The 19,733-nt window shown below is 49.7% G+C and overlaps 1 protein-coding gene and 2 pseudogenes across 1 annotated transcript; 1 reads left to right on the forward strand and 2 right to left on the reverse strand.

The window, feature by feature from the left end:
• Positions 1–5,474: 5,474 nt before the first annotated feature.
• On the reverse strand, positions 5,475–12,809 carry LOC136463941 (autophagy-related protein 13a-like). The gene is made up of 3 exons (XM_066462913.1): positions 11,591–12,809; positions 6,151–6,320; positions 5,475–5,971 (listed from the first exon to the last, which is right to left on the reverse strand). Exons 1-3 carry the CDS (start codon positions 12,737–12,739, stop codon positions 5,680–5,682), a joined length of 1,611 nt encoding a protein of 536 aa, XP_066319010.1. The 5' UTR covers positions 12,740–12,809; the 3' UTR covers positions 5,475–5,679.
• Positions 12,810–13,794: 985 nt separating this feature from the next.
• LOC136465942 (uncharacterized) lies at positions 13,795–14,943 on the reverse strand (annotated as a pseudogene).
• Positions 14,944–14,946: 3 nt separating this feature from the next.
• LOC136465943 (uncharacterized) lies at positions 14,947–15,691 on the forward strand (annotated as a pseudogene).
• The last annotated feature ends 4,042 nt before the right edge of the window (positions 15,692–19,733 follow it).

Below are 19,733 nucleotides of genomic sequence, written 5' to 3' on the forward strand. Positions count from 1 at the left end.
TTACAAATTGATGAGGCATAAAACTCCGCCTATGTTGTCTCAACATAGCAGGTCCTATGCCCTGGTAAAGGAGGAGGGTTGTGATAGGTGTGGCGAGCCAACGTTAAATCTAGCTATTCTAATGGAGATGAAACCCGAAAGAAAACCGTTGGGGCGTAACCCTCTTAGCGATGCGCTATATCGGAACCCGGGTATGGTGTTAAATGAGCAAGGGTCGGGTCGTCACCCCCGTGACGCGCCGTGTCGTGATCTGGGCACGGTGTCAAGTGAGCACGGATCGGGTCGTCGCATCCTTAGTGGCGCGCTACATCGGCGCCCGGGTGTAGTGAAAAATGAGCGAGGGTCTTCACATCTGAGTCGACGGGTGCGAAGGGTAAGGAAGCTAGTCGAACCAACTAGGATCCGTTTAGGTAGTTAGAATGTAGGGTCACTTACAGGTAAGTTAAGAGAATTAGTTGATACCGCGACTAGGAGGCGTGTAAATATATTATGCGTTCAAGAGACTAAATGAAAGGGTCAGAAGGCGAAGGAGGTAGATAATACAGGTTTCAAGCTTTGGTACACAGGGACAGTTGCGAATAGAAATGGAGTAGGAGTTTTGATTGATAAGAGGCCTCAAAAATAGTGTGGTGGGAGTGAGAAGGCAAGGAGATAGGATTATCTTAGTCAAGCTTGTCATTGGTGATATGGTCTTGAACGTAATTAGTGCGTATGCCCCCAAGTAAGCCTCGACGAGAGTGCTAAGAAATAATTCTGGAAAGACTTAGATGGCCTGATTAGACCTGTACCTAGTAGTGAGAAGCTTTTTATAGGAGGAGATCTTAATGGGCATATAGGTACTATAAGCGTAGGTTTTGAGGCAGTTCATGGAGGTTTTGGGTATGGTAGTAGGAATCAGGAGGGGGAGGAAGTTCTGGACTTCGCAGTAGCTTTTGACCTGATGATAGCCAACACTTTCTTTAGAAAGAGAGAATCTCATCTAGTGACCTTCAGCAGCGGACAACACTTAGCCAGATTGACTTTGTCCTCTCAAGAAGAAAGGACAAACGAGCATGCTTGGGTTGCAAGGTGATACCAGGGGAGTGTGTTGTTTCTTTACATAAGCTTTTGGTGGCAGACTTTCGTTTTCAGGTGTGTGCCCGTAGGGATAAACAAGCTAAGATTGAAATAACAAAGTGGTGAAAACTGAAAGGGGAGACGTCCGCGTTATTCAGGGAAAGGGTTATCAAAGAGGGCTCTTGGAAGGAAGACAAGGACATAAACAACATGTGGGAGAAGATGGCAACCAACATTCGGAAGGTGGCCTCAGAGGTGTGTGGAGTAACCAAAGGAAGTGGAGGCGAGGCTAAAGATACTTGGTGGTGGAACGAGGAAGTCCAAAGGGCTATTAAGGAGAAGAAAGAGTGCTATAGACGCTTGTACCATGACAGGAGTGTGGACAACATAGAGAAGTATAAGGTGGCAAAGAAGACTGCAAAGCGAGCTGTAAGTGTGGCAAAGGGTAGAGTGTACGAGGATCTTTACCAATGTTTGAGTACGAAGGAAGGAGAGAAGAACATTTATAGGATGGCTATGGTTCGTGAGAGAAAGACAAGGGACTTCAACCAAGTTAAGTGCATTAAGGATGAATGGGAGCATCTCTTGGTGAAGGAGGATGAGATCCGACATCGATGGCAAGAGTATTTTGACAAATTGTTCAATGGTGAGAATATGGACACAACCTTTCAATTGGATGACTCTTTTGATGACACCAATAGGCGCTTTATGCGGAGAATCCAAGAATCTGAGGTCAGAGAGGCGTTGAAAAGGATGAAAGAAGGTAAGGCAATGGACCGAATGGTATCCCAATCGAGGTGTGGAGATGCCTCGGGGACATAGCTATAGTATGGCTAACCAAGCTGTTCAACCATATTTTTCGATCGGACAAGATGCCTGATGAGTGGAGGAGAAGTATATTGGTACCGATCTATAAGAATAAAGGGGATATTCAAAGTTGTACTAATTACTGAGGAATTAAGTTGATGAGTCATACTATGAAGCTATGGGAGAGAGTTATCAAGCATCGCTTGAGAGCAATAACGCGGGTCTCTATAAACCAATTTGGTTTCATGCCCGGAAGATCAACCATGGAAGCCATTTTCTTAATAAGACAAGTTATGGAGCGATATAGGGAGAAGAAGAAGGACCTACATATGGTTTTTATTGACTTAGAGAAGGCTTATGATAAAATACCAAGGGATGTTATGTGATGGGCTTTGGACAAACATAAAGTCCCAACGAAGTACGTCGGGCTCATTAAGGACATGTACAACAATGTTGTGACTAGAGTTCAAACAAGTGATGGAGACACGGATGACTTCCCGATTAGGATAGGACTACATCAAAGATCAGCTTTGAGCCCTTATTTGTTTGCCTTAGTGATGGATGAGGTCACAAGGGACATACAAGAGGACATCCCTTGGTGTATGCTTTTCGCGGACGATATACTGCTAGTTGATGAAAGCCGGACAGGAGTGAATCAGAAACTGGAGTTATGACGGGAGACTTTGGAGTCCAAAGGTTTTAGACTCAGTAGAACTAAAACTGAGTATATGAGATGTGACTTCGACACTACTACTCGGGAGGAGGAAGATATTAGTTTGGAAGGTCAAGTAGTGCCTAGGAAGGATACCTTTCGATATTTAGGATCAATGCTATAAAGAGACGGGAATATTGATGAAGATGTTAGCCATAGAATCAAAGCAGGGTGGATGAAGTGGCGGCAAGCATCTAGTGTCTTATGTGACAAAAGGGTACCACAGAAGCTAAAAGGCAAGTTTTATAGGACGGCGATTAGACCTGCTATGTTGTATAGTGCAGAATATTGGCCTATAAAAAGGCGACATGTTCAACAGATAAGTGTCGCAGAAATGCGTATGTTGCGTTGGATTTGCGGTCATACAAGAAGAGGTCGAGTTCGGAACGATGATATACGTGATAGATTAGGGGTAGCACCAATTGAAGAAAAGCTTGTCCAACACCAGTTGAGATGGTTTGGACATGTCCAACGGAGACCTCCAGAAGCACCGGTGCGTAGTGGAATCCTAAGCCAGGATAGTAACGTGAAGAGATGCAGAGGAAGACCGAAGTTGACTTGGGTAGAGGCAATAAAAGAAAACTTGAAATGATGGAATATACCCAAAGACATTAGATAGGAGTGCTCGGAAGACAGCTATCTACGTGCCTGAACCTTGATTGCTTCTGCTGAGTTTCAACTCTAGCCTACCCTAGCCTACCCCCACTTGTTTGGGACTAAAGACTTTGTCATTGTTGTTGTAAAGCAAATATATGAACCTGAGAGCGGTAGATTTCTCAGATAAACCACAATAGGTATGTGAATATAATTAGTTCCCGTCAAAGCAACCAGTGCACAACTTAAGTAACAAATTTGGAGTTTATGCCTGGTAGAAGTTGTACAGAACAGGGAGGGGACCGGAGCAACCTTTGTGCGTCCTGGTAGCTGAACGCCTGAACAGCCTGATTTCGCCCATTCTTGCAAGCAACAGCACGTCGACACAAATCTGAAAGGAGGGAAGGAATGAGGTGATCGCTTCGTTGTTACCTCTCGGCTAGGCTAGATGATGGGCTTGTATGCGAGGCAGCGGGGCTGGAGGCAAGTTACGGGCTGGGGAAGGGGAGCGACTCATCGAGGGGGCCAGCCCGGAAAGGTGAGTAGAACACTTGCGGGAATAAGAACCCGCAGCCGTGGGTGGCACCGTCGAAGCTACCCCAATCCTGTTGTGGTGGGCAACCTTATCCCAATCCTGCTGCGTTCGGCGACCTCATTGAGAAAAAAAACTGCTGGGAAACGAACAGAGAAGCCGAAGAACTGAATATTACTCACCTTGTGGAGAGCATATGCCTCGCGGATCGACGGCGAATCCTCGCTTGCTGGCATGGATCCGAGCCCTTAGCCAGCCGGCAGAATCCGCACCTCCGAGCGTCGCCAGCCCCTTAGCCACGGATGTAGCCATCGAGCGTCGAGCAGCAAGGCGTAGTGGTGAGGCGGGAGGAGCTGTGGTCACCGGGGACCTTGCACCGCCTGTGGGGAAGAACGCGAGGAGGCGGCGACGGCGAGTTGGCCGGGCGCGGCATCTGCGCAGACTGCAGCTTGGGGAGAGGCGGCGACGGCGAGTCGGCTGGCGCGACATCTGCGCGCACTACGGCTGGGGCAGAGGAAGAAGAGGACGGAGACGGAGGGGGCGAGGCGCGATTGTATTTTTCTATCACGGGAGCTTAGGCCGAGGGGAGAGGAAGAGGGTGAAGCGCTCTCGTTAGGCTATCTCCTAGCGGTGCAAACCCAAACCGGATACCTCTCCCGTGGTTTAGGTCACGCACAGTAGAAAGGTAGCATACCTAAAACTTTCAATCTCCAACCGTGCGACCGACCTCGAAGCTTCCTACGGCCGGATCCAACGACGCCGCGACGGCGTCCACGCCGCCCCGGTCTTCGCGCCCCCTCCCCCCTGCGCCTCGCCCTCGCGCAACCCCGGCCGCGCCTCGCTCCCGCCGCGGACCCGTCCCAGCCCCCGGCCGGAGTTCCTCTTTCCCTCGGTCGAGCGCGTGGGAGCGCCAGCGAGCACCTCCGCCCCTCCCTCCCTCCGGCGTTCCCTCCCTGTGAGATCCGGAGGTGCTCCCAGATCCGGCGAGGCAACCAAGACCGGCGGCTCCGGAGGTGCTCCCACGGTGAGCTCTTCCGGCCCCCCTCCCTCTCCTTCTCCTTCTTCGCTCCCGTGGCTCGGCGGAGCTCGCGCCCGCACCCGGCGGAGCTCGCCCCCGCGGCTCGGCCGAGCTCGCGCCCGGATCCGGCCCCCCTCCCTCTCCTTCTTCCCCGAGCCCGGCGGAGCTCGCGCCCGCGCCCTGCCCCGACTGCTCCTATGGGCCCACCATTTGCGTCGTCTCTCTTCGAAACGCAGATTTGCCTTCCGAATCGCAGAGGACCCAAAATGGGTATCTGGTTTCGATCCTCCGTTGGAGGATGGTTTTGGTACCCAAAAACACTGTGCCGGACGCATTTTTGCGTTTAGGTCACGCCATTGGAGACAGTCTTACGCGGAAACTAGGCGCTATATGGAGTCTATATATTATTATAATAATAATTAATAAATCTATAAGATAGTAAAGATTGCTCGTCCAAAAGAAAAGAAAAAACTTCAAAGGTTCAATTCCAGTCAAACCAGCCGAAAGGAGAACGTGAGAAGGGAAATCTGTAAACCCAATTCCAAACCCATGGAATGCACGTTGCCCAAAAACAAAAACATAAGTTCTCAGATCAGGTCATCAGGATATCAGAAAACCAGTAAGAAACAGCTTGATATAGAATAAGTAAACAGTTTAGTCTACTTACATGATCGATGATACCACACGCCTAAGCGCTGTGGCTGTCTTAGTAACATTGTATCCAGTTGGTTTCCCTTGTATACGGACACTATGAACAAAGGCACACGATATTCCAGCTTTAAGTTTAAGAATCAATGACGACCTGCGTGTTCTCTTTCATAAACAAGCGCCAGTTGATTAGTTATTTACATGGACAAGTCTAAAATGAAGAGTTACCCAAGCTCACCACATGATCTACTCTACAGTTTGGACCCTTGACCTTTCACCTGTTAAGCAACGGAACCACAGGCTGCATCTACACTAGGGTTTATCCAATGAATCTTGCAGCCTAGATCTACTACGCGCTAGCAGGTTCTCCCTTATTTCTCTGAAAGATTCGAACTCCTCCAGTGCGTCGGATGTCCTGCGGGACATGAAAGAGCTGGTGCTTCCTGCGTCGATAGATTCACCCCTTGATGTATGGGATGAGTAGCTAGAATCACGCAGTGGACGTGCAGATTTCAGCAGGTGGACAAGATACCCAACAGCAGCATCTTGGGATTTGTGGGATGACGAACCAGCCTGATCCCCTGTGTCTTTTCCACCACTACTCCTGTAAAGTTGCATGGTTTAATCAGCAAAGATTTACTAATGAATGTTGCAGTTTCCAAGCTATGAGACTGCCAATGTTGCTTAACAAATTGAACAACCAAGTCAAAAAAAAATGAGTTGACATATACAGAACTATTGCACAGAATGATCAACCAAAGATGAAGTAGGGGCAGAACATACCCTGGCCGTGAATCTGGATCAACATCATCCACAGCAAAAGGAAAATCTGCATCATCAGTATCATCCTGCATGGACAATCTGCTTGAACTTCTTGAGAAACTAGGTCGTGGTGAACCAGTAGAAGAGAAGACACCAGAGAACCTGCCAGATTCATCCCTACTGTCCTTAATCTGCACATATATACCAAGAAGGTTACAACCAACAACAACAACAACATAGCCTTTCAGTCCCAAGCAACTTGTGATAGTGTAGAATTGAAACCCAATAAAAGCCCCAAGTCACGGTTCACACACTTCAATAGCTGCTTTCCAAGTACTCATATTTAAATATAGATCTCTAGATATATCCCAACCTTTCAAATATATTTTTATTGCCTCCCCCATATCAATTTCGGTCTTCCTCTATCCCTCCTCATATTATTAGCTTGGCTTAGGACTCCACAATGCATTGGTGCCTCTAGAGATCTTCTTTGGACATGGTCAAACCACCTCAACCGATGTTGGACAAGCTTTTCTTCAATTGGTGCTACCTCTAGGCGATCACATATATCATCGTTCCGAACTCGGTCCATTCTTGTGTGACCATAAATCCATCACAACATACGCATTTCTGCAACAATCAGTTGTTGAACATGTTGAATCTTTGTAGGCCAACATTCTGCTCCATACAACATAGCTGGTCTAATCGCCGTTCTATAGAACTTGTCTTTTAACTTTTGTGGTACCCTCTTGTCACAGAGAATGTAGAAGCTTGTCGCCACTTGATCCACCCTGCTTTGATTCTATGGCTAACGTCTGCATCAATATCTCCATCCATCTATAGCATAGATCCCAGATACCGAAAGGTATCCTTCTTAGGCACTACTTGACCTTTCAAACTTACATCTCCCTCCTCTTGTACAACTCCGCCAAAGTCGCATCTCATGTATTCGGTTTTAGTTCTGCTCAATCTAAAACCTTTAGACTCAAGGGTCTGCCGTCATAACTCTAATTTCCTATTTACTCCCGCCTAGCTTTCGTCCATTAACACTACATCATCAACGAACAACATACACCAAGGGATATCCCCTTGTATGTTCCTAGTAACCTCATCCATTGCCAAGGCAAAGAGATACGGGCTTAAGACTGACCCTTGATGAAGTCCAATTTTAATCGGGAAATAATCTGTGTTACCATCGTTTATTCGAATACTAGTCACAACATTGTTGTATATGTCCTTGATGAGGGTCACGTACTTTGATAGGACTTTATGTTTGTCCAAAGACCACCACATAACATCTCTTGGTATCTTGTCATAAGCCTTCTCCAAGTTAATGAAAACCAAGTGGAGGTGCTTCTTCTGCTCTCTAAACCGCTCCATAACCTGTCTTATTAAGAAGATTGCTTCTGTGGTTGACCTTCCGAGCATGAAAACAAATTGGTTTGTTGATATATGCGTCATTCCTCGCAGGCGTTGTTCGATGACTCTCTCCCATAACTTCATAGTGTGACTCATCAACTTAATTCCCCGATAATTAGTACAACTTTGGATATCTCCCTTGTTCTTGTAGATTTGTACCAATATGCTTCTTCTCCACTCCTCAGGCATCTTGTTCGATTGAAAGATATTGTTGAACATCTTGGTTAGTCATACTATAGCTATATCCCCGAGACATCTCCACACCTTGATTAGAATACCATCGGGACCTATCGCTTTGCCCTCTTTCATCCTTTTCAAGGCTTCTCTAACCTTCGATTCTTGAATCCTCCGCACAAAACGCCTGTTAGTGTCATCAAACGAGTCATCCAGCTGAACGGTGGTGTTCTCGTTCTCATTATTGAACAATTTATCAAAATACTCTTGCCATCTATGTCTGATCTCATCCTCCTTCACCAAGAACTGCCCTCTCTCATCCTTTATGCACTTGAATTGGTTGAAGCCCCTTGTCTTCCTATCGCGAGCCCTAACCATCCTATAAATGTCCTTCTCTCCTTCCTTCGTACTCAAACGTCGGTAAAGGTCCTCATAGGCCCGCTCCTTTGCCTCACTCACCGCTTGTTTTGTAGTCTTCTTTGCCACCTTGTACTTCTCTATGTTGTTTGCACACCTGTCATGATACAAGCGCTTATAGCACTCCTTTTCCTTAATAGCCTTTTGCACATCTTCATTCCACCACCAAGTGTCTTTCGAGTCGCATCCGTTCCCTTTGGTCACCCCAAGCACCTCTGAAGCAACCTTCCGAATGCATGTTGACACCTTTTCTCACATGCTGTTTGCATCGCCTTCATCATTCGAAGGGCCCTCTTCAATGACCTTTTCCTTAAAGACCTTTGATGCCTCCCCTTCTAATTTTCACAACTTCGTTCTAGCAACCCTAGCTTGTTTGTTCCCACGAGCTTGCACCAGAAAGTGGAAGTCAGCCACCACCAGCTTGTGTTGAGCGACCACACATTCTCCAGGTATCACCTTACAGTCCACGCATGTTCGTTTATCCCTCCTTGTAAGGACAAAGTCGATTTCTTGTAAGGTTACAACCAACAAACTCAGTGAAAATGTAATACATTCCAAATTCAAGCAATCAACCTTGTTGTGTAATAAAATGCAAAGAACAATTGCCTAATACAAGAAATTTATGGAGCAAAGTGTAAAACCCATAGATATGCAAAGAATAGGAAACCGGGTTACACACAAGCACAAGGGCAGGTTGTGAAGCTCGCAAGAAAAACCAGGAGTTAGTCAAATTCATCTATTCCCACACCTCCCGCAATAATTGAAGAGTACACAGGCATGTTCATTTAATGGAAAGCTTTCCTTGGTAGGCCTCCCATGGAGTCAGGGACCTTTCCCTTTTATAATCCCTATATATAGGTTTTCGTTGCTTCAAGCTTCCTCTGTTTCTGTGGAAGGAAAGGATCCAGGATGTTTTTCATTTACCCAAGCCTATCAATTCCTCACCCTTCCTTTCCTTTATGCCCCCCCCCCCCCCCCCCCCCCCCCCCCACACACACACACACACACACAGGCGTCACTAGGCTCTTTTCGATGACGACATCCCCCACGCTAAAAATCATCAAGGTTTCTAGAACCTTTCACAAGTATTATTATGATAATCTCAAGGTATTTTTAGGATGCAAGATTTGACAACCAGTGACAAAAAGGTATTCAGGTACCAAACTACCAAGGAAAGACAAATATATGGAAAAGCAAAGGTTATGGAGAGAAAGACACACACTCAACCTATTGTTTCTTTAGTGTGGCATCTGTGAAGGATAGGCATCAGCTTAGTTTGGCAACAATTTCAAGCCGTTTCTGATATCAGCGCATCTTTGTAATCACTATTCCCGTACAAGTCCACCAAACTTTCCTTAATATTCTAGAAATACAAATGCAACAATTTCAGTGTGTTTTCTAATGTTTCCTATTATTCCCTTCGCCTGACCCATAGGCTAACATGCAAATCACCTATCTCGTGATGTTGATTGATTAGGCGATACTATGTACAACATTATAATTCCTGTCCATGAGTACAAATGGACTTTCATTTGGAGTCAAAGGGAGTAGCAACGTACATGGCAAATGAAACATCCAATGGCAAAAGAATACTGCCACTTTATCAAATTTGGCAGTTCAAATTCATTGTCTCTCCAGTCTCCAGACCTTACAAGCCAAAGGGAAGCCTGACTAAGCACTCAAATTAAGCAAATGCATTGTCCATAGCCGTCTGTTGAGTTTAAGATATTCCTAAATAAAATACATAGATAAAAAACTTACTGAGTTCACATTAATAGTTGATTTCAACACTGACATTTTATTCCTGGGTGTGTCTGAAACATGCCACTAATTATTTAACCACACCATCAGCTAGAGAAAAACAAAGCAGCCCATTTACAAGTGACAAAAAGAGAGACCTTAAAAGGAAAACAACACCACTGCGCTAGCCAACACAACACAAGTTGATGGTCCAAGCAATAGATTATAACCATGACAGGGGGGACTTAATTATGCATCATGAGCTTGATGGAGGAACTGATTGTGAGTTGGCTTCCAGTATGAGACATGAATATCATACTAAATGGTCAACACACCAAATTGCCAGCTAAACTTCAAAACAATTGGCACTTATTTTAAAAGATAGTTTCACTAGACATTTAAAGAATAAAATGCTCAAATTATTCATGACGACAGACCAAGCTACGGTGAGTGATAATAAGATGCAATCACAACATGTTAATAAAAACAATGCACAATATGTGGCCACACCATCTTAGAAATTCATGGCTATATATAGTATATGTTACATGCTGAAGATAAGTTAGACAGGTAGTGGAAATCAACAAAAGAGCAAATTTGGTGGAGGTAGACGGACAGGGAATAGCCAGTACACAGTAAGATTGGTGTATCTAGGTTATCCTACTACACTAATGCAGATACTACAAATCTGTGGAAGGAGAATATGGTGAACTCTAGGGGGGAGAACACCATCCAATCCCTATGGGGATGGGTTTATTTGAACAAACCCTTGCATGGATCAAACTGCATAACAGCTAACAGGACAGTAACTTCGGACAGTCTCATAACCAAGGGATGATGGCCAAATTATCATGTATACTGTGTTGACAAGTAACAACACAAATTTGAACTTTACAGGAAATTAGCTTGGTTTCAAGCATATTAGCCATCCTCTCAGAGTTCTACAGGCTGAAAGACTGCTAGTTCATGGTGGATAAATATCTAAAAAAAGGATTGCAAGAATTTGGTGGGGCTATCATCTAATCTTGGTGGAACATTTGGAAAGGAAGAAATAAAAAGATTTTCCATAATGAGGCACTGAGTATATCCTCGAAATCACAAAACCAATTCAAGAAGATAAGATAAGACAACAGAGGCTTATGCTGTTATAGTTCAGTTGTTAGGCACCTAGATGCTGCTACAAGTTTAGATGACTATCTTTGACCTATTGCCGTTTTGGCAACAATAGTCAGCCTCAGCTGTTTCTCTGTTGTTGTGGTGGGTTTGTGTCTCTTTCATTTCTAAAATTAGCACTGACTATTGAATTCTTTTCTTCATCTAAACGAATTGGAAATCCCTATCAACCTTTCCAGGTAAAGAAAAATACTGAAATATTATCTTCCAACAAAAAGTACCTGCCCTTAAATTGAAGCTTCAATGGTTGACCACACTAACTAAATCTTAAGGTTCATAATTCCCAAACAAACTAATAGAGAGAACAAAATGAACAGTATGCCAGCTTGTTTAACACAAGTATTTTATCCACGAGTCTTTCATTGAGGACAAAAAAACAGTCATCCTTCACTACTCAATGCACTATCATATAAACTGCTAGAAGGTCTTACTAAGTTGTTCGGATATGATATGATACTTCTGGATAGCTCTATGCTTTCATCTGAGCACACAGACATCATCACCTAGTTTTAATAAGGGCAAAAGGAAGTAAAATCACCTTAGAAACAGACGGCAAGTTTGCATAGAGATCTCCCATGCGGATGCCATCAGCCCTCTTGAACGACCGACTGGTCTCTGTAGGTGACTCCTGCATCCTTGATTCCCCTCGCACATTCTTTGGCGAAGGTGGAGAAAACATGAAGGCCCTACTGGGTTCCGACATGTTCCGATGGTGCACAGTGCCCCTGCCACCGCCCGCCTGTGGTATGCTCATTGGTGCAGTCTCACCGCTAAACCGTGAGTGCAGATAGCCAAACGTCGGCGGCGAGGGCGTGGGCGATGCGTAATGGGCCGGCGGAGGCGAGAATTTGGCCGGTTGCCCCAGCGTGTGCGGCCAGGGCGCTGGGGACGCCCAGCTGTTGGGGCGCCGCGAGGGCTGCGGAAAGGGCGGGCCGGCGTCCTCCGTGAGCGAAGTTGGGAAGGCACGCATACGCTCGGCCGCCGGGCTGCCGACATAATCCGTGATGATCGCGGCGGACGCGAGGGAAGTGACCTCGAAATTGAAGGCGGCGAGGCTGGGGAGGTACTGGACGGAGACGACGAGGCGGCCGAGCTGGGTCTCGACGGGGGCGAGGCGTTTGGTGCGCATGGCCGCCTCCTCGGCGCGGGAGAAGGGCGTGGCGAAGGAGCCGACGCGGTGGCCCATCTCGTAGTTGTACACCTGGCCAGACGAGCAGAGCGTGCGAAAGGCGCGGTACGCCGGGAGGAAGCGGAGCGCGGCGTAGAGTGACCTGAGCAGCGTGATGCAGCGCTTGTACGCCCTGTTGACCGCCAGCCCCTCCCCGACGGCGGCGGCCGAGGGCCAGGGCTCGCACGCCACGGTCCACCTCTCGAGCACCTCCTCTGGTCCGCCGCCCGACGGGGCCAGGTACACGTCCACCACGAGCGGCTCCCCGGGGGACGGCTCCGGCAGGTGCTCCGCCGAGGGCGGCGGAGGCGGCGCGTGGAGCGGCAGGTGGAACCAGCGGTCCCGCCTCCGGAACGCCGCCGACGCCGCCGGGGGCGGGGGCGCGTGCGGGCGCGGCGACCGCACGGCGAGGATGGCGTGCAGCGCCTTGAGTAGGAACTGTGGCACCATCAGCTCCGCGCCGGCGCGGCGGCCGCCGCCGCCGCCGCCTGCACCCGCCGAGTACGACAGGCTCGCCATTGGGGATCCCGAAACCGATCCCTCCTCAGCCCCGTAGCAGCGGCGGCGGCAGCAGTAGTCAAACTGTACCGAAACCCGCCGCTCTGCATGGCTGCATAAGGGTGTTTGGTTGCTCGTCTATGCTTATGCTCGAGTTGCTGTCCTGTCGAATATTTAGACATATGGAGTTAGTATTAAATATAGATTAATTATAAAACTAATTTTTATAGTTTATAACTAATTTGCAAGATGGATATTTTAAGCCTATCTAGTTTATGATTTAATATTGTGGTGCTATAGTAAACATATGCTAATGATGAATTAATTATACTTATTAAATTCATGATTAATTATGTAATTTATTTTTTTATTACTATCAAACACTTCCTACACCACCTCATCTGACACCTCCTGAATTTTACCGGTCCCAACAACCCCTAAATCTGGCCGGCGCGGATGACCGGGGAGCGATCGAATTCGAATTGTTCGGGAAAGAGAAACAGATCTGCGAGACGACGGGGGAGTTGGCTTCGTGCAAGGCCTGACGGGACGATGGAATTGGGGGATGGATTCCTCTCCGGTTAACGGGTCGCTGTTGGTGCCGGCACGGCAGCACGGATTTAATTATGAGAAAATTTCTTCATCGCCATTGAAAACTATAACAATTTCTTTTATCATTCAAAATTACATGTTTCCTTTACTGCCTTTAGTTTTAGATTTTCCGTTCCCTCGTTGCCACTGATGTGACAGAGCAGTCACGTCGTGACTTACCCGACGTCCAGACACCATCCGACGGTTCAAAAAGTACTTCTCTGTTCTCGGCAACGCATTCACTCATCTCCCCGTTTCCCAACCGGCCTCTTACTACAGCAGCGCATTCACTCGCTCCTCCTCCGGCTGTCGTCGTTACCCAAGCAGACCACCTCGGCTCATCTCCACGCCTCCTCTGTCCAAGGCAGGAGGAAGCTTGGCGGCGGCGGCGTTGGGCAGCGGCGGCTGCTGCAATGGTGGACGTGGACCGACGGATGGCCGGCCTCAGCCTCACCCCGGCGGCGCACGCGGTGGGGCTGCGCCGCCTATCCACGCGCGCCGCGGCATGTCTTTCCTCCTCGGCGTCGGCTGCCTCCCCGCGTGCTGGCAAGGACCCCTAGCTTGCGGAGCATGCCCGCGTCCTGCGGGCAACGGACCAGGCCCTCCATCTACGCTACGTGCGCCGTCACGCACGTGTCGTGCTCCCAGTAGAAGTGTTTCTCGAAGGCCAGGAGGTTGTGGAGCACCGCCGCGCTGTACTCGTGGACGTGGAAGCACGGGACGCTCATCATGGCCACGGGGCTCGCCGGGTGTCGCCAGAACCACATGTCCAGGTCGCCGCAGCTCGACGATGCCTCGCGAAACCACACCGCTGACCTCCGAAGCTCCATGGAGCAGGGGAACAGCCGCTCCGATTCCTTCTTGATCTTGAGGAGCGTCCGTGGCGTCGAGAGGACGAAGTACTTGTCCTTGGGCACGCGGGACCAGTGGAAGAGGTGCAGGAAATGATGGAACTCGCTGCCGCCGGCCACGCTGTCGCTGGCGCGGCGCGCGCGCTTGGGGCACATGTCGTCGAAGCATCCGAGCACGAGCTCCTCGACGGAGTTCTGGGGCTTGAGCCCGGGGCACGACGCGGCGAGAAGCTTTACGGCTCCGAAGGGGACCTGGTTCTCGAGCACGAGCATGTCAAGCTTGATGTCGTCGGCGTGCTGCGCCACGGCCATGTGCAGTATGAAGTAATCCTTGCTGATGGACGCCGCCCGCGTCACGCTGTCGGCGGCGTTGCCTGTGCCGGTCTTGCTGAGCATCAAGCTCACCACCAGGACGAAGCAGCTGTCCAGTAGCAGCATCTCCAACAGCTTCTCCTCATTCTCCAGAATCTCCACGGTGGCCCCGTCCGAGTCGTCGTCGGCGCCGAACTCATCGCGGATGCGGTCGCGCTCCAGGGAGAGCACCGCGACGTACCCATCCACGTCGAGGCCGCACTGGTCCTGCAGGTACCGCATGAACGGGAGCTTGGCGTCGTCGGGGAAGGGGAGGTCGCGGTCGGCGCGGTGGAACGGGCCTATGGCCACGGCGCGCACCGCGTGCAGCGCCTCCACGGGCTCGCGCCGGGCGCACGGCCGGAAGATTGTTCCCGTCCTCTCGCCGAGGTACCACAGCATGGGCGTCCGCGAGATGAGGTCTTGGAGCACCGCGCGCCGATGCTCGTGCCGCTCTTCGACCGCTGCTTCCTGCCCTACCGCCCCTGCCTCGCGGGCAACCCGGTGTTCTTCGTCACCGACGACCGCGTCCTCTGCGTCGGCCTCGACATCCTCCACTTCTTCACCCTCGACGCCTGCTTCCAGCTGCTGGACCCGCGGGCGGTGCCGACACCGATGGCGCCGCAGCAGCAGCACGCCAGCGAGGCCGCCGCGACAACGCCGTGCACACGCCGCAGCCTCGACGCGGCGTGCGGCGGCAAGGCGCCGCGCTGGATCGAGTTCTGGAGCGACGCGGCGTCCGACCGCCGCCGCCGTGACTCGTCCTCGTCGGAGGCGTCCACCGCGTCATCGTGGTCCTCCGGGTGCGCGTCGCCGCCGCCGGCAGCCAGGCGGTCCAGGACCCCGCACTGGGTGGACAGCTACCTTGACTGGCTGGGCCACGTGTTGATGCAGGGCGGGTGGAGGGACACGGAGGTGACGGAGATGGTCGAAGTGGCGGCCTCCGGGGGTGTGTTCGATGGCGAGGAGGCCGCCCCCGCCACGATGGATTCAGACACGGTGCTCGACGTGCTCCTGCTCAAGGCCGGCCGGTGCTCCGACTCGCTCCGGCGGGCCGGGTGGAGCTCCGAGGACGTGTCGGACGCGCTGGGGCTGGACCTCCGCCATTGCAAGGAGCGGCCGTGCGCCCGCCGTGCGGGTGCCGCCGGAGATCGCCGTCAAGGTCGAGCGGCTCGCGTAGTTGGTGGGGGCGCGCCCCTGACTGACTGACGGACTGACCTACCTCCCGCCGCCGTCACCACAGCCGTGGCAGCATGGTGACATCAGCCCAGCCGCCGCTGGGAGGCACTTTTTTGAACCGTCGGATGGTGTCTGGACGTCGGGAACTAGAGCGAAGTCACGCTGTGACTCCAGCAGTGGCAACGAGGGAACGGAAAATCTAAAACCGATGACAATGAAGGGGTCATGTAATTTTGAATGGCAAGGAAGGGATGGTTATAGTTTTCAATGGCAATTAAGGAATTTTCTCTTTAATTATCTGGGGCGTTCTAATGATTTGGTGTCTTGCTACGAGTGGCGAGGGATTTGTAGCTTCGCCTTCGCTGTCGCGGACCCAACAACCGCTGCGATCGCGGCGCGGGTTTGCACGTGGTTTCTCCGATTTGAGAACGTTTCGGTTTGGGGTTGGTGAAATTGCAACGGGGCTTCGATCGAACCTAAAAAATGTTGGTCACCGGAGGATGCAAATAATGTTGATCGGCGCCTGTGGATGCACTGTCGTGCACGTAGTACGTTTGTTTGTGATCTTGGACTTGGTTTTGCCGGGATGGGATGGGATGGGATGGGAGGAAGGATGCTTCAAGGGAGTGCACCATCGTCGATTCGCTTGTTATCCGCGGCTGGCCGGCGGCTGCGCTTGCTTTGGCGTGTGAAGAATCGCAAGACGGCGGACGTGCTTGCTTGTCTGTACAGCGCACAGTGTACTAGCCTTGGACTTTTGGCAATTGGCATGGACTAGGGTCTGGGGCGCAGGTCGGCGAGGATGAAACGGACGGACGGTCGGAATATGCCTACTCCAAATGTTTAGAGACAAGGGTAACGTTAAACCGGGCGTCCGTCCGTCCCCCTGAACGCTCGTTTGCTCGGCCGCAACATCAGTCCAACAACCCACGCTTCTTCTTCTAAAAAAACTCATCCGTTTATTCTTGGGTCTGTTCGCTTAAACTTATCAGCCGACTTCTCAGCTAGAATCTATAGTATTTTTCTCTCACAACAAAACAGTTTCAGCCTGCTTATCAGTCAGCTTTAATACCAGCCTATCCACTCGTTTCTCTTTCTATCGCTCTAATATGCTCGCCTGCCACCTTCGAGCACACGGCCGCTGGCCCTCTGAGGCGCACCGCTCGGCTGCTGGCCTTGCCAGGCACGGGGCGGCCGCCTTCAAGTCACGGCGCTTGGTTGTCGGCCCAGCCAGGCGCGACATGCTGTTGCCCTCTCAAAGTTGCGCGGTCGCGGCCTCCTCGCCGCTCGTGCGGCCGATGCCTCGTCCCTTCCACGACCAGCAACCACTGCGGCCGGCGTGCCGCCTACAAGCGCCGCCCCCTCCGGTGAACACACATCAACGAGTCTTCATTCTGAGGAGCAACAAGGAGATGTTGCGTTGAAAGCGCATGTTGCAAGAGTATGTTTTAATTGTTTCAGATGTTTCAGAGTTGTGTTGCAAATGTTTCATATGGATGTTGCAAAACTAGATCGTGATGTTGCACATGTTGCAATGGTTGTACACGTATGTTGCAAAATATTTCATCTGCTTTTTTCAAACGCATATTTGTAGGGTTGAGGTGACGGACTAGAGGGGGTGAATAGTTCTTTCTAAAATTAAATGCATCGGCTAACCGAAACAAATGCGGAAATAAGACTATCGGTCTAACCAAGACTACACCCCTCTATCTACGTACACAAGCACCTAATGAAGATCTTAATTAGGTAACAAAGGTGTCGGGCTAGCTAGAGCTCTGTAACACTCTTGGTGTTACGCCTTAATCAAAACACTAAACCATATCATGAGCATCATGTTTATGTATTATTGCATGTGGTAAATGAGAAATTAAATTTTATTGCACTGATTCTCGAACTGAGCTCTAATTTATTTCTTGTCCAAATACTCTCCAGCACAGCTCGACTCACTATTGTTATCCTGATCCAACTCCATCTCTCGCTATTTTCATCTCCTTCTTGATCCCTAGAGCACGCCTCAACACACTCTAGAGCAAGCCCACGTAGCACGTTTGCAGTACCCTTCACTGGATGTTTCACCACAGTGTCATTACTTCGTCGTGTCATGAATGGCGAGTTAGGTAGCAGCCTCTAGCGTGTTGCACGCGCTCTTCAGCAAACGAAGATGACCGACCGCAGCAGCTCGTAGAAATTTGTGTCATCCATTATTCTTAACCCCCACTAATGTACCCAAATAACATTCACTAGGATCCACCAGGTCATCACGTCCAACAAGCGTCGTGAAGTCCAAGTTGTCCTTCTAGCGTCATCTCTCTCCACGTGAGAGCTCCATAGCCACAAAGTCAAATGATAAATTATTATCATTCACTAATTATTAGTGTCGACGAAATATGGTCGGCAGTCTACCTAGGGGTATGCCCAAGGTAGTAGATTGTCGGCAGACAGATACGCAAGCTACAAACAAGATGGTGACGCAAGACAGACATGAGGTTTTATCTAGGTTTGGCCGCCGTGATGGCGTAATACCTACGTCCTGTGTCTGATTGTATTGCTGTATGTTAATAAGAGATGTTTTTAGATGGGTCCCCTGCCCGCCTTATATAGTCCGAGGGGCAGGGTTACAGATCTGAAAACTAATCCTAACCAGTTACAATTGTCATAGGTGGCCGGATAAAGATTCCTATTCTAATCGACCAGGATTTTGCTTGATCTCCAAATCTGTCTTGATTCCTTGCGCGGAACTCCGAACAGATTGGCCGGACCGCGCGTCATCTTCTAGTGGGCCAGACCTCATGGTCCGGGCGGCCTGAGCCTAGCCGTAAGGGTATAGGGGTTAATACCCCCATAGCTAGTCCCCGAGCATCATGTATTATGCTACGATACGTCGTTCGATCTCCTTCGGCTAATGCAATCCGTCTTCATGTTATCTCCAACTGGTTGAAACATTAACCAATCGAATGTGCCAGTATTCTAGTCAGAACAAAGAGCAGTAGACCACGATTATAGCCGAAGATTCCGGTTGTCCAAAGAATGCATGGTGCTCTAAAGAAAAAAAGAAAAAGATTTCTTTCCTTATCAAGTGTGTCCACTTTTATTTCTGAAAAGAAATGTAAGTGACCCTTGGACAATAGTAATTCTAGCCAACAGTCAGAGCATAGGGGTCGATAAAATAAGCACATTCACCGTAAGGTGAAGTGTGCCCACTTAGTCCCCGAGCCTGGTAGTAGGTGACGTAGGCACGTGGTGCTAGGGTCTAAAATGAATTCCCACTGAAGTTGAGAATCCAATCGTACAAGCAATACGAGATGCACCGGCAGGTGCATCGTATCGATGTAGTCTCCGAGCTTGCTGGAAGGCTAGATATCAGCCTTGTAGCAAGGTCTAAATAAATGCCTCTCAACTGTATACGAGTACAAATCACATGTAGCCGAGGAGAGCAGTCTCCGAGCAATGTTTGGAGAGTAGTCGGGGCAGTCCCCAAGCATGAGAGTGGTCTGGACAATCCCCGAGCACGATGGTGGTCTGGACAGTCCCCGAGCATGATGGTGGTCTGGACAGTCCCTGAGCACGATGGTGGTCTGGACAGTCCCCGTGCACGATGGTGGTCTGGACAATCCCCGTGCACGATGGTGGTCTGGGCAGTCCCCGAGCACGAGAAGTGCAGCGAAAAACCATATGCCACTTGTACTATTTTGTGTGTGTGTGTGTGTGTGTGTATATATATATATTCACTCTGTCAAGTCCAATCTGACACGGCTGGTCAAAAAAGTAGACGGGTATAGCACGTCATACTGTCTTCTTGTCTTTTCAGCAAACCGTTGCATGGCACCTGTAAGTAGGTGCGTCAGCGTGGGCCCTCTCACACTGACGACGAAGAGGCGCATACACTAGCAACGAAGATGCGCATATATTGGCATAGATCTCGAGGCTGTAAAAACAACCGTCTGCGGCGCGTGCGCACATCTCCCAAGAATCTCAAGCAGACGAAACGACATAACTCTTGGGTTAAATACAGTATAGGATAGGTAAGTCACTTTTTACCGCAC

Source organism: Miscanthus floridulus, chromosome 7 (assembly GCF_019320115.1).
Source record: "Miscanthus floridulus cultivar M001 chromosome 7, ASM1932011v1, whole genome shotgun sequence".
NCBI classification, from domain to species: domain Eukaryota; kingdom Viridiplantae; phylum Streptophyta; class Magnoliopsida; order Poales; family Poaceae; genus Miscanthus; species Miscanthus floridulus.

Coding starts and splice junctions, on each gene's coding strand:
- LOC136463941 (XM_066462913.1), bottom strand. CDS start 12,739: ATGGCGAGCCTGTCGTACTCGGCGGGTGCAGGCGGCGGCGGCGGCGGC. Junction 6,321..11,590: donor ACTTGCCGTCTGTTTCTAAG/GTGATTTTACTT, acceptor ATATATGTGCAG/ATTAAGGACAGTAGGGATGA. Junction 5,972..6,150: donor GATCCAGATTCACGGCCAGG/GTATGTTCTGCC, acceptor GCAACTTTACAG/GAGTAGTGGTGGAAAAGACA.